The sequence below is a fragment of the Natrix helvetica genome (assembly GCF_964273705.1).
Source record: "Natrix helvetica genome assembly, chromosome: 10".
Classification (NCBI taxonomy): domain Eukaryota; kingdom Metazoa; phylum Chordata; class Lepidosauria; order Squamata; family Natricidae; genus Natrix; species Natrix helvetica.
Window position 1 is genome coordinate 20,225,315 of NC_138561.1, and position 13,986 is coordinate 20,239,300.

The 13,986-nt window shown below is 43.0% G+C and overlaps 1 protein-coding gene across 2 annotated transcripts in view; it reads left to right on the forward strand.

Annotated features, from left to right (window-relative positions):
• CDH13 (cadherin 13) overlaps nucleotides 1-13,986 on the forward strand; it is a 405,453-nt gene that overhangs the window by 104,976 nt on the left and 286,491 nt on the right. For both annotated transcript variants that reach the window (XM_081963468.1, XM_081963469.1), the window contains one exon: nucleotides 8,750-8,861. In XM_081963468.1, coding sequence (XP_081819594.1) covers nucleotides 8,750-8,861 — 112 coding nt within the window. The remainder of the gene's footprint in view (nucleotides 1-8,749; nucleotides 8,862-13,986) is intronic.

A 13,986-nucleotide genomic window follows, 5' to 3' on the forward strand; every position in this document is an offset into this window, starting at 1 on the left:
AATAGATGCCTACAATATTCTCTTTTGTTGGAAATATATTTCCAGCAAGGTAATACCAGTAATTTGCATCTAATCATTTGACGATGGAGCGCAAATTAACTCGTGAGCTGACATAGTTATTTTCAAAGATTATTCAACATGGTTTTTTTTAAAAAAAAAATTCTTTGGCAGATTTTTAAAGACCGAAACTCAGTGACATCTTTATTACATGGTGAATTTTCTTGGATTTTTTTTTTCTTAAAGTGGGGATACGCCATTGGAAGATTTATTTTCAGAATCTATAAAGACACTTCAAACTTAATCCTTCAGAGGTGTCAAAAGACCAAATATAAAAATAAAAAATCTTGCTCTGTTTTGCAGGAACTCAAACTGCCAACTGGTTCTATGACCTCATGAAACCATGACACCATGATAAAATATGTGCATTGAAACACTTAAGACATTTGCAAGTGAAAAGAAGTGGATCGAGATAGGGAAGGATAAAACAGTCCATTTCAGAGGTAGAATGGGAAACTTTTCTGATGGTGGTGAGGTCTGCTCCTTGGTTGTCTCGTACAACCGGACTACCTTGGTCCCAGAAGAACTAGAAAATTTCAGTAGTAGAAACTGATGTTCTTGTCTTTTTCAGATGTTGATCCATACCTATATCAAATTGTCCCATAGATTTAGTTCTAGAACTGTGATGGCTAACCTTTTTTTGGCTCCTGTGCCAAAAGCGGGGGGGGGGAGTGCAGGACGGGCGTGCGCGGGCGTGCCACACCCATAATGATATGTGCATCCCCTCCACTTTTGGCATGGTTTTTTTTCACCTTCTCCAGGCTCCAGAGACTTTCTAGGAACCTGGGGAGGGCAAAAACAGTCCCCGCGCACTCCCTGGAGGCCCTCAGAGGGCGAAAAACGGCCCTACAGGGAACCCGGAAGTTTGGGAATGATGACTTCCATTTTGTCCATAGGGCCATTTTTCACCTTCCAGAGCCTTCAGGAAGATTCCCTCAAGGCTCTGGAGGGCGAAAAATGGCCCTTTAGACAAACTGGAAGCCACTTCTGGTTTGCTCGCAGGGCCATTTTTTGCCCTCCGAAGCCTTCAGGGAAGCCTCTTGAAGCTTCTAAAGGCTCCAGAGGGTGAAAAATAGCCCTATGAGCAAACTGGAAGTCTGTTCCTGGAGGCTTCAAGAAAGCCTCCTGAGGCTTCAAAAGAAGGCCAAGGTTAGCTGGCCAGCACATACATGCGTGCTGGAACTGACAGGGCAATGACGCCTGACATGCCCTAACAAATGGCTTCACGTGCCACCTGTGGTACGCGTGCCATAGGTTCGCCATCACGGTTCTAGAACAAACAGCTCCATACAAGATGTGACAGTCCCATGTCTACAGTGTGTCACTCAACAGGCAGCCCTTGATTTAAAACCACAAATTTAGTGACTGTTTGAAGAACGGTTAATTTAATGAAAAGAAGGACTAAGGGAGACATGATAGCAGTGTTCCAATATCTCAGGGGCTGCCCCAAAGAAGAGGGAGTCAAGCTATTCTCCAAAGCACCTGAAGGCAGGACAAGAAGCAACGGGTGGAAACTAATCAAGTAGAGAAGCAACACAGAAATAAAGAGAAATTTCCTGACAGTTGGAACAATTAATCAGTGGAACAACTTGCCACCAGAGATAGTGGGTGCTCCAACACTGGAGGCTTTTAAGAAGAGATTAGACAGTCATTTGTCTGAAATGGTACAGGGTCTCTTGCTTGAGTAGGGGGTTGGGTTAGAAGACCTCCAAGGTCCCTTCCTGCTCTATTATTCTCTTATTTTGTGATTGTGTTGTTATTCTGAGAATCTGTTTCAGTGACACTGAAGAAAGTGGGTTAGAACTGGTCTTCCCACTGATGACTGTCATAGCATCCTATGTTCACATGATCAAAATTAGAGAACTTGGCAACCACATGTATTTACGACTGTTGCAGTGTCCTGGGGGAGGGGGGTTCAAGGGATCCCCAATCTGTGATCTTCCCAGCTGGCTTTTGAGAAGCCAAGACAATGGGGGAAGTCGGAGAGACATTTAATGACCATGCAATTCACTTAATAACTGCAACGGTTCACTTACCAATCATGGTAAAGTTGGGCACAATTCACGTAACAACTGGACAATGGAGATTTTAGCCCCAATCGTACTCATAAATGGAGGATCCCCTGTGCAGCATTTTTTTTCTTCCCCAATGACTCAACAGAAAGCAATTTGGAGTGGTGCAGTGGCCTAGAGGGAGAGCTCTCTCCTCACAATCAGGAGGTTTGTGAGTTCGATCCTGAGTAGAGGCAGATATTTCTCTCTCTGGCACACTAAGAATATATCTGCTGCACAAAACTCCCCATTGGTGACAGGGAAGGGCATCCATCCATTAAAACACTCTGCTAGCTCCATTCAGTTGCCCTGACTCCACCCCGCAAGGGATTATGGGGCCGTTAGAAGATGATGATGACAGCATAAAGCAATTTCCTAACTCTTTCATTCCAGAAACCGAACACAGCCTTGTTTTCTCCTTTGCACCTGACCTCCCTCGGGAGTTCAGCTTTTCTTTTCATCGTCCCTCTGAGCGGTGGGTTTGCATTGCTTTAAGTTGCAATAAGCCATGTCTGCTGGCCAAATGCGTCCTGTTGCCAGATGGTTTTGCGCATTGCTGCAGCGCAGCCGAAGACAAATTTTTGAGGCCCGAAAATGATACTTAAGTTATGAGTCGAAGATCTAATTGCTGCCCATATGTGCCGAGAAACTTGAAACTTTGAAACGAAATTAGCAGTCTGGAGCTTATGGCTTTATGATCTAATGCCCCCAAAGGCGATAAATAATTGAGAAGAGTTACAGTGGAACAAGTTGAGAAAATGATTTCTAAACCTGAAATTGCCCAATCTATTTTGATGACATTGAGAGCAACTAGTTGGAAATTAATTTTATGTTCTGGGCGGTGGAGATGGGAGTTTGTTCTAGAAGCCGAAACTCTACTTTTAAGAAACTCTTGGCAGGCTTTGAGGAGAGGGCAAGGCGGGGTAGAGAGAAGGCATCGGGAGCTTCTCTGCAACAAAGGGGTTTCCCCCCCCCTGTTTTGAATCAACAAGATGAGCATAAATGAGGTGGGGGTAGCCTGTCACAGAGAAGAGGGGGTTGACGTATTCTCCAAAGCTGGGATCCCCAAACTTTCAGATCTCGGGGACCACTAAATTCATAATTTTAAATCCCATGGACCACTAATATAATCTGCCTAATGACCAGCTGGGTGGGCGTGGCTAAGTGGTCATGTGACTGGGTGGGCATGGCCAATTCAATGTCACACATGTTGAGGGGCGCCTTGCCAGCCTCTACTCATCCCTCTCCTCCCAGCTACTCCTCGCCTACCTGCCCAGGCTCTTTAGGGCCCCAACAGGAAGCAGTTGTTGGAGCAAAGCGGCCACCAGGAGAAAGAGTTGGCAAAACAGCTCAGTTCAAATTGGATCTGACTGAGAAGGAGTCTCAGCAGAAGCACCTCACTGAGGACTATGAGCATAGGCTTTCCAAGCAGAGGGAAGACCTGCGGGAGTGCAAGGCCAGGTACCGGTGCCTGAAGGCTTAGTGGGCTGAGATGGTCAGCCAGTTCCAGGCCATGATGCAGTCCCACTGGAACGAGGTCCTCTGGCTCTTTGCCACCAGCAGCACTTCCCTCCAACCTTTGCCCAAAGCCCCGCACCAAGAAGCTGAAGCAGACCCCAAGTCCAAATTTCTTCCCCCCTCTGAATCTCACAGAAAGACCCAGAAGTGGGAGACTCTCTGCAGCAACACAAGCGTTCATTGCACGAATCCATCCCAGGGGCCGTAGTTTGAGGACCCCTGATTTAGTGCAATATAAAAAATGCAAATAAATTTTGTGGACCACCAAAATTTTCCTGCAGACCACTAGTGGTCCACAGACCACCAGTTGGTGACTGCTGATTTAGAGGAAACTATTTTGGAAATGATTGAGTATTAGTCTGAGTTCTGGGCTTGGAGAGTTTTAAGTGCATCACTCTTCCATAGTTGACCAACTCTCTTCTGCCCATTGGCTGTTTTCTGTCATCAGCAGAAGGTTAACCTGGGATCCTGGAGATATTTTTAAAGCTTTATTCCTAGTCTGCTAAGCAACTAGTCAGCTGCAGGATTTGCCCTAGGGTCTATACTGTCAGACACCAACTTGTCTTCTAAGTGGTAGAAAGCTAATGATGCGAGATAAAGCGTATGCTCAGCAGGGAGAATGGAAGGATCCTTAAATTCCTTTATAGGACTTCCTGTTCTCTGCTGAGACAATGATCTTCCTGTTGCTCGGAAATTTGGGACTCCTGATTTCTACCTGGAAAAGCTTGACTTGATGTGTCCGATGGGATTCGATGAGTTGAATAAGCTATGAATCTCCTTTTCCCAAATCAGTGCATTGGTTTGGTTTTGCATTCGAGGAGACGTGGGAAGTCCTTGACTTACAACCATAATGAAAAACAGAATAAGAGAATAACAGAGTTGGAAGGGACCTTGGAGGTCTTCTAGTCCTACTCCCTGCTCAAGCAGGACACCCTATGCCATTTCAGACAAGTAGTTGTCCAGTCTCTTCTTAAAAACCTCCAGTGATGAAGCACCCACAACTTCTGGAGGCAAGTCATTCCACTAATTAATTGTTAATGAAGCCCATCAGAACTTTGATCTGGGCCTTAAGAAGGAGAGGGGGCTGTTGTAACGTCAGACAGTCACTAAATGAAGTCAAGGACTACCTATACAGATAAACATCTCAGCACCCAGAATTTCCAGTTAGGCTGGATTTGAAACTCCCACGATTCCACAGCCAGCATTATCTTTTCAGTGACTTACTCTACCTGGAAATTCAGAGAGTTACTCTTCCAGCATATTTGAAAGGTGGCAGAGTGCGGACAACTGCAATAAAGGATATTTTATTGCCTTCCATTACATTCACCTCATGCACAGGCTGTATCAACCGAGAGACGGTTGTAGATCTAAGCGTATTGTTCTTCGCTCTTCTTTGTAATGACAAGTTTGTACTTTTTTGCAACCATAAACTTTTCAAAGCCGAGACTTAAAGGAGACAAGTAGCCCTTTACTTCTCATAAAGTAGCCATTTAGTTTTCATCAAAGTTTTTTTTTTCTGCAAGAGAATGTACGAGACTCTTCGTGGTTTAGAAAGATAATTAATAATAATAATAATAATAATAATAATAATAATAATAATAATAATAATAATAATAATAATAATAATAATAATAATAATAAGGCCCATGTGTGGTTGGGGATGACAACTACTTTAATATCGAGGGGAGAATAAAGCATTGGAAATTGCATGGCTAACAGGAAAAACCTCCATCTCATCTGAAGGCTGGCCCAGCATCTTGTAATTATCCCCCAGAGAAGGAAAGATAGGTTTAGTTGCTGAGCTGAACTTAACAACACCTTCCACGAAGTAATATGTGAATTATTGTCTCAGTTTAGTTCCTTCCTTGATCTCTGCTGCAAACTCTAGAGCAACATTCATCTGGCTCTGTGCAAAATTTAAATGAAAAGGATTGCTTTCCTCCAGATGCACTGGTTTTCCCCAGCATCATTTCTAGCCTGTGTTTTCATTTCTTGCACATCAACACGAATGTGCATGCACACACAAACGCTAATTAATCATCTTTTGTGGAGTTTCTTCTACCATGTGCAGAGAGTCCCATGTACTTGATAAAAAGCTGGGTGAGACAAACGCAAGATAATTTGTTACAGATTGAGGCTTACAATCACACCCACAATTCCCCCCCCCCCTGTCAGTTTTATTAACACACCGCTGGTGCAAGCCTCCAAAGAAGGTGCAAATTGAATCGAAGGGGCTGAAACGTATCTGACTGATGGTTTGTGAAACTTGGAAAACAAAATGAAAACAAAACTCCCAGTGTGTTGACTTTGGCCAAGTTGCTTATTTATATATGAAGTGTATTTGCCGCCTATCTCGTTTCAAAGAAGGCCTGGTGGAGTGGGGGGGGGCAGATCATTGTCAAAATAGATTCTCAGAGATTCATGGTAGGCGGTTAAAGATGCTGAGCTCATCAGCGTGGAAGGTTTGAGACCCAAGTGCCATTAGACAGGGTGAGCTCCTGTTCCTTACTCCAGCTCTTGCCCACCTATCAGTTTGAAAGCAGGCAAATGCAAGTAGATAAATAGGTACCACTTTGATGAAAAAGTAACAGCATTCCGGGCAGCTTTGGTGTATAGCCATGCTGGCCATATGACCATGGAGATTGTCTTTGGACAATCCAGGCTCCCGTGGTCAAGAAATGGAGATGAGCACTATGCTCTAGAACTGGACATGACGGGAAAGGGGAAATCTTTATTTTTTTAGAGTCTATTGCATTGGGCAAAAGACTAGATTACCAAAACTTAGAAACTGGATTTTTTATTTTTTATTTTATTTAGTTACTATTTTGTACCTTGTTCCTCATTTATTAATGAGTATAGGATCTCCCTAACTTGTTTGATTTTCATTCTATCTGGTCTAACACAGAGGATGCTAATCGCTTACTGGATTATACAATATACTTGTTCTGCAATGTTTTGGATTTGTGTATAATTTCATTCCCGACTTCTATCCCAGTTCCATTTCAGAATTCCAAACGATCATTCAAATCATGCAAAACTAAAATCCAAATAAAGTCTTTTTTCCCCTCTTCCTCTGCTTTTTTACATTTTTCTCCATGGTTTCTCGGTTACATTGTTACACGGTGGTCCTTTATGGTTGGTAGCGATGGATGGCATTGTGATGATTTGCAGGGCAGGACAGGAAACCAAATTAGTCATTACAAGCTTAAGTCAGCGTTTTATGGAAGGAGTAAACCTTGTGAACTCTTTCCTTTTCCCCAGTTGATCACTTGAACAAAAGGACAAATTTTGGCACACGCCATTAAAGATGAGAAATGTGTCCATCTGCTGAGTCTGAGCTTGCCAATGTGTCTTGTCATTAAGCACTCTCTGTCTCTACTTTCCTTCTTTGCTGCCTCATCAGATTGACAGAAAACAGCTTGCCTCCAGAAGTTGTGAATGCCCCAACACTGGAAGTCTTTAAGAAGATGTTGGATAGCCATTTGTCTGGAACGGTATAGGGTTTCCTGCCTAGGCAAGGGGTTGGACTAGAAGACCTCCAAAGTCCCTTCCAACTCTGCTATTGTATTGTAAAAAGCTTCTATAGTCTCTAGTTGTAAACTCGGGGAAAGGAAGGGAGAGGTTATTAGTATAGTTTACCACAAATGAACCACAAGAAGGCTGTTGGGTGATTTTGCTTGGAGTATCTGTCAACTCACAAAGCATCCCCAGCCTGCTCTTGAGTTGCCATAGTCAAGGAGGATGGGAAACTGTTGGAGCAGCACAGCAGCCACAAAAGAAGCACGTTCCAGTCATATCTTTCTCAAGGCTGTCTCCCAGATTACCCACAGCAGCCAAAGGGGGTGATCTCTATGTCAACTCTCATTTTTTGGAAACCTTACACTCTACAGCCTGCGAAAGTGTTCCATTGGATAATGTGATTTATGACACACCTGGGGGGGAGGGGGAAACAGGGTCATAATTGGGCCATAAATTACTTGGGGTCAGAGTTGGCTTCACTTGGGTATGTGCCGATAACGTTGCTCCTAATAAATAACTGGATTTCTTTTGAAGCTTGGCTTGAAGCTCATGATTTAATTAGGGCATCTGCCGGGACCCTGACAGTATCTTTGAAAGAAACCACCTTTCTTTCCTGATGATGGTAGAGGCTGGCAGCTTATACTGGCTAATTTGGGTTGTCTTTCCAAGATGAGTTTCATTTGCAATTATTCTTTTGTGCTCAGCTTGACCTTCTCTGAAACTTCTCCCCTTCCCACTCTGGGCACACCTGCTGTTGTTAAAACTATATGTCCACGAATTGAAAGTTCATGTTCTAGGAAATTTGTATAGGTTTTGAACATCCCTAATGGTGGTGGGCAATCTCCCCTGAATATTTTGACCAGTAGAATATCTTCAGATGTGATTTGAGTGGTGCGGTGGCCTAGAGGTGGAGCTCTTGCCTCACAATCAGGAGGCTGTGAGTTCAATCCTAGGTAGAGGCAGATGCTTTTCTCTCTGGGCATGATGAGGATATATCTGCTGAACAAAACTCCGCACTGGCAACAGGAAGGGCATCTGGCCAGTAAAAACTCAGCTCCATTCAGTTGCCCAAACTCCACCCTGCAAGGGATTACAGGGTAGTTAAAAGAAGATGATGAATATCTTCAGATGTTATTAGAAAAGAAGTGGCAGAACTGGGGGCAGAGTTGAAAGAGGGCTCAGCCCAGAACCCCCCTAAGTAATCACAAGCAGATTAAGTCCAACTTCTGTGGAATTCTATTGACCCTTATCTCACTCCAAGCAGGTGCTAGCCGTTAGTTTTGAAGATTCCTATGTATAGACAGTTCAGCAATAAGTCAGTTTAACTGGATCTTCATGTGTGGACCTGGTCTTTCACGCCTGACAGATGTTCATTGATATAATTTGTCACCTTCCCAACAGAAGAAATGTCCTCCTCCTCCTCTTTCAGTTCATGTCAAATACCTTTCTATGCCCCAAGGCACAGAATACTGAGCAAATGTTAAAAGGATGGGAACCACTTTTAATCTCGCAAAGGTTGAATCCATCCCTGATACTCTTTGCAAGAGCTGGCATCAAAGGTGAAACTAGCAGATATGAAAACTCTTCTTTCTTTGCTTTTCCAGGTGCTGATCCCTACCTTCACAAAGGATTTAGAATGCATTCCGGGATTTCAGCAAAAGGTTTTTCACATTGAACATTCGTCCGCATTCACAGTGGGCCAACCGATTCTGAATTGTAAGAAATCTTATTTTCATCTCCCTCTCTCTCTCATTCTTTTTTTCCCACCCAACTGCAGTCTGGGTGTTGCTATCACATTCGGAATGTATTAACAATTTACTATCCTTGTAACAAGTGTCCCTCTGTGGTTTCTACTTGAATTTATATCATAGAGTGACAGATTTTTAATTTTTAAGAAACATTTCCTAATTCTGTGTTCATGCAAACTTTGACCTTTGCTGTGGCTTCAGCTTTCTGCGTGTTATGAAAAGCTTGTGTACTTTAATGGTTGGCTATAGTGGATATCAAAAAGGGACATAGTGGCTCTGTGGCTAAGATGCTGAGCCTGTTGATCAGAAAGGTCTGTTTGAATCCCTAGTGCCGCATAACGGAGTGAGCTCCTGTTACTTGTCCCAGCTTCTGCCAACCTAGCAGTTCGAAAGCATGTAAAAAATGCAAGTAGAAAAATAGGGAACACCTTTGGTGGGAATGTAACAGCATTCCATGCGCCTTCGGCATTTAGTCATGCCGGCCACATGACCATGAAGACGTCTTCGGACAAGACTGGCTCTTCGGCTTTGGAACAGAGATGAGCTCTGCCCCCTAGAGTCGGGACCGACTAGCACATAGTATGCATGAGGGGAACCTTTAGCTATAGCGAATATCAACATGGACTTGGGGAATAAGCTTGTGACCTTCATCCTGAGCCACGTGGTTGCTGGAATTCAATTATCTGTTTCATTCTGGCAGTGCAGAATCACGGCGGAGGACCTTGATTTAAAGCTGGATGAAATGTGGGCATATGCTACTTCTTGGGTGCATTGAACTTTGAAATTTGGCCCCAGATTTTTTGGTTTGGAACGATGATGTTTGTAGTGTGGATGAAGTGGATGGCCAAAGACTCATTTCAATAAGACAGGTGTCAAATTAAAATGTTGGCACTATGCATTGTGAGTTTGGCAGGCTGAGAAGAAGAGACCAAATGGTCCATGAAGCTTTGTACACCTGAGAGGTTTCATCCAGGTAGTAAGGAAGTTTGAAAAGGACATTGTGTTTGGTGAGGGGCTTTGATGGAGGAAGAAGATGTGTTTTTTAGTATAATTTTGAACAGTCACTAAATGAATGGTTATAAGTTGAGGACAATATGTAATTGGCAATGAGTTATTTTTTTAAATTCTCTTAGGTAGGTTATGGACTATTAGACATTATTGAGCCTTAAAAATACTGAAGGGTTTGCTAATTTGGGGGAAATGTTTTGGGCTTGAATTTGTGCCTCATGTGATCCACATTCCTGATTCCTAAACTAATTATTTTCCACTTTTTGAGGTGTGCTTTTTCAAGCTTTCTGCAACTGTGAGCAGTTGCTAGGGGATGAGCAATCTCTGCTCTGACATTTACTCTCCCTGCCTTTCTTATACGTCATCTCTAGGACGGAAGCAATGGTGCAAAACTCCCTGAATTTTCAATATTCCCCAGTTGAGGTGGGGTAAAGTACATATACTCTTAAGGATATTGTTGGTCGCTGGAGCTAAACTCCACATATTGTGTTCCCAGAGATTGCTTCTTAAGGTGACTTTCCTGTTTTCTACGGATTTCTGCAAATTCCGTGTCTTCTAAGACAATTTATTGGTGTTAGAATATGACTCATGAAGAATAGCACCATCCAAGTCACACATTTTAGAACTGACTAGCACTGATGATGTTACCTAGTTTGGGTAAGGAAATGTCTGCAAGAAAACAAGCAAGCTCAGAGAGCACCAAGGCCCTCACAGTCCTCCTCCTCCTCTTTCTCTTCAACTTCTTCCTCCTCTTCCCTCTCCTCTTCCTCCATTCCACAAACCCTTCTAGCACTGATGATGTTACCTAGTTTGGGTAAGAAGCATCGGAGAGCACCAAGGATCCCACAGTCCTCCTCCTCTTCATCTTCCTCCTCCTCTTCCCTCTTCCACAAACCCTACTTTCCTCTACTCCATTCCACAAACCCTACTTCCTTCTAGCACTGATGATGGTACCTAGTTTGGGTAAGGAAATGTCTGCAAGAAAACAAGGAATCTCAGAGAGCACCAGAATGTCTGCATTCTGTTATGTTTGTTCAAAGAAAAGGTCCTTTTTAAACCAAAATAATGGTTCCAAAGTGAATTTGTCCAGTCTCTTGTGCTCCCATGCCTCTTATAAAAAGGCACACTTAGTTTCTAAACAGTGTGATGCCTTGAAACCCAATACTCCCCAGATCAAGTGTTGGCTGGAAAACCAAACTTTGGTGGTGGCACGTTATTTAAGTCTTCTTTAATTCTATAGTCATAAAGTCTGCAACGGAGATCTGATTTCCTTGGAAAACTTAAGAGTCAAATGTTGAAGATCTGTAATATTTTGAAACCATGGAAACTACTCAAGACGATGCTGTTTTGCTAAACTTTTTCTCTTTCGCATGGAGAAGGTAAACTTCCAGAGAGGGAAATGCAAAGGAGAAATGCCCTAGATCAACGTTCCTCAACCTTGACCATTTTAAAAGGTATGGGCATCTTTCCAATCAGCCTCCATGTTGTTTCCAGTGTCTTAGAACAGAACCAGATGGATTTTCCTTCTGACAATTTGAAAGATAAGAAATGTTGGCTTTAGGAAATGAACATCACCTGAAGCACTACTAGAATTTCTATTGTTGGAGGTTGCAATAGATTGGACCACAAGAAAGGCTGAGCACCAGAGAATTGAGGCCTTTGAACTCTGGTGCTGAAGAAGACTCCTTGAAGTCCCTTGGACTGCAAGGCCATCCAACTGGTCAGTCCTAGAGGACATCAACCCTGACTGCTCTTTAGAAGGCCAGATCCTGAAGATGAAACTCAAATACTTTGGCCACCTAATGGGAAGGAAGGGCTCCCTGGAGAAGAGCCTGATGATGGGAAAGTTTGAGGGCAGAAGAAGAAGAGGATGGCAGAGACTGAGGTAGGTGGATGGAGTCACCAAAGCAGTAGGCGTGAGCTTAAATGGACTCCAGAGGATGGTTGAAAACAGGAAGACCTGGAGGAATGTTGTCCATAGGGTTACGATGGGTCAGCCACAACTTCACAACTAACAACAACAAGGTTGTAATAACAGAAGACATTATCTTCACCACTCTCCTATACGGAAAAGAATCAAGGTGGGACAAACTTGACTTTCTTTCTCACACTCTCTTGACTTCCAGGGCTAAGCTGGTATATACCAAATGGGTTTAACCAAGGCCTTCACTGTGTTCCTCAATGTCTTTGGAAATCATTCTCCCTAAATTTTGTCTTTTGCAACTGATCCCATCAAAGGACTCTGCAACTGAATCTTCTCTAGCTTGGGTTGCTGATTTCTTCCTTTTCCGGATGTTTTTATACACAGAGAAAGAACCTGCTGTTTCAGCCACATTTGATTAGGCCATTTGTGATGACCCAGCAGATTGCACTGGAGTGAAACTGGAACAATAATTAAAGCACAGTTATTGATATTAATTTGAGGGAGAAGGGAGGACAAGCGGCTGTTCGCTGCCTGGGATTAAGAAATGAAAAGAGACGGGAGCAATCATCATTAGGGAGAACACAAAGTATGGAATTGCCATTCATCGTCAGCCTCAGAATAATAAGCTATTGATCTGATCGAAGGTTATAGGTCCCATCAAAGATGTTTTGAAGATTGTAGTCATTTGAGGCTCCAGCAAGCCCTTATTAGTTATTTATGCACCTCTTTGGAAAAGGTGGAAATTATGGTTGCCCTATATTAAGAACAGCAAATAATTATATCTGCATCCCCGTATTTATGAATATTTATCTAGCTTGCACTCAGAAAGTAATGAGTACAGTAAGGTTTTAGAAGGTAAAGGCTCTGATACATATAACAACCTCATAAACCTTACTGCCATTTTGCAAACAGAGGACTGAAGTAGAGAAGAGAATAAGCTGAAGGCACCAACAGGTCAAGCTATATTCCTGTTTATACTCACTAAAAATAAAAGTGAACACTTTCATTGCTTCTTAATGCTGGGCACACCCAGTATGCCTGTATTTATTCTTTAACTGGCTGATAACCCAGCATTGCCCAGGTATTTATCCATCCTAATCCATACATCCAGAGGATGGGAGAGGACAGGAAGGCCTGGAGGAACATTTTCCATTGGGTCGCGATGAGTCGGACACGACTTCGCAACTAACAACAACAACAATCCATACATTTGTCCTCAAAAATAGAGAGGGAGCCCCCTTGTGGAGTACTGTGAAGCCATTACCATGGCAAATCTACTGCGCTGTACAGTAGAAGCCATTTTATGGAAGTATGGTAGAAGCCATTTTAAGGCACAACAGGCTGTCTTAACAGAACACACACCCCAAGGGGTGTTAGGGGTGTCTTACCCCCACAGTATTTGTTTCCAGAGGGTAAGTCATCAGTGTACCAAGTTTGGTTGAAATTGCTCGAGGTGTTCCAGAGTTATGCTGGAACACACACAGACACACAGAGCCATTTTTATATAAATTACATTAAACTTGTATACCACCAGTGTCAAGGAACACAAGAAGTATCCAGGTAGCATCATAACCATCAACCGTCCTTCACCAAGCATCATGATGGAATCCTAGATTAGCTCGAACCCTACTTTTTCCTCCATGGAAAAGTAACCATGTGTAGATAGTGTGGACAAAAACACCTATTGCTTCTGACCCATTCTTGCCAACATAAGACCTAGTGGGGTTATAGAGAAGTCTAGTAGAAGGATGACATTGTCAAAAGAGAAGGAAACATTAGCCAAGAAGCAGAAATAGAAGCTGGGCAGCAGAGCTGCTGCAACAGCAGTAGCTAGATAGTAAGTTGTCTATTTGAGTATTTTCTTCATCTCCTCTCTTCATTGGAAGTGTCAGCGCTTGAAATGGTTGTCAGAATCTTGTCATCAGGGGGCAAAAGTTTCATCAAATGGAAAGCTTGTGCTATCAAGCAAGAGCCCCAAATCTCTAGTGATTACTTCTTCCTAGCTTTATTGGTTTTTGGTATCAAGTAGAAAATTATGAAGGACTTGTAGTACAGTTTACCCAGAAGTGTGGCCCATAAATCAAATTCTCCAGATTGGTTAGGATGTACACTCAATTGCTTGCTGTGGTTGTCCTAATGTGCTTACTAGAGGGAGGGAATC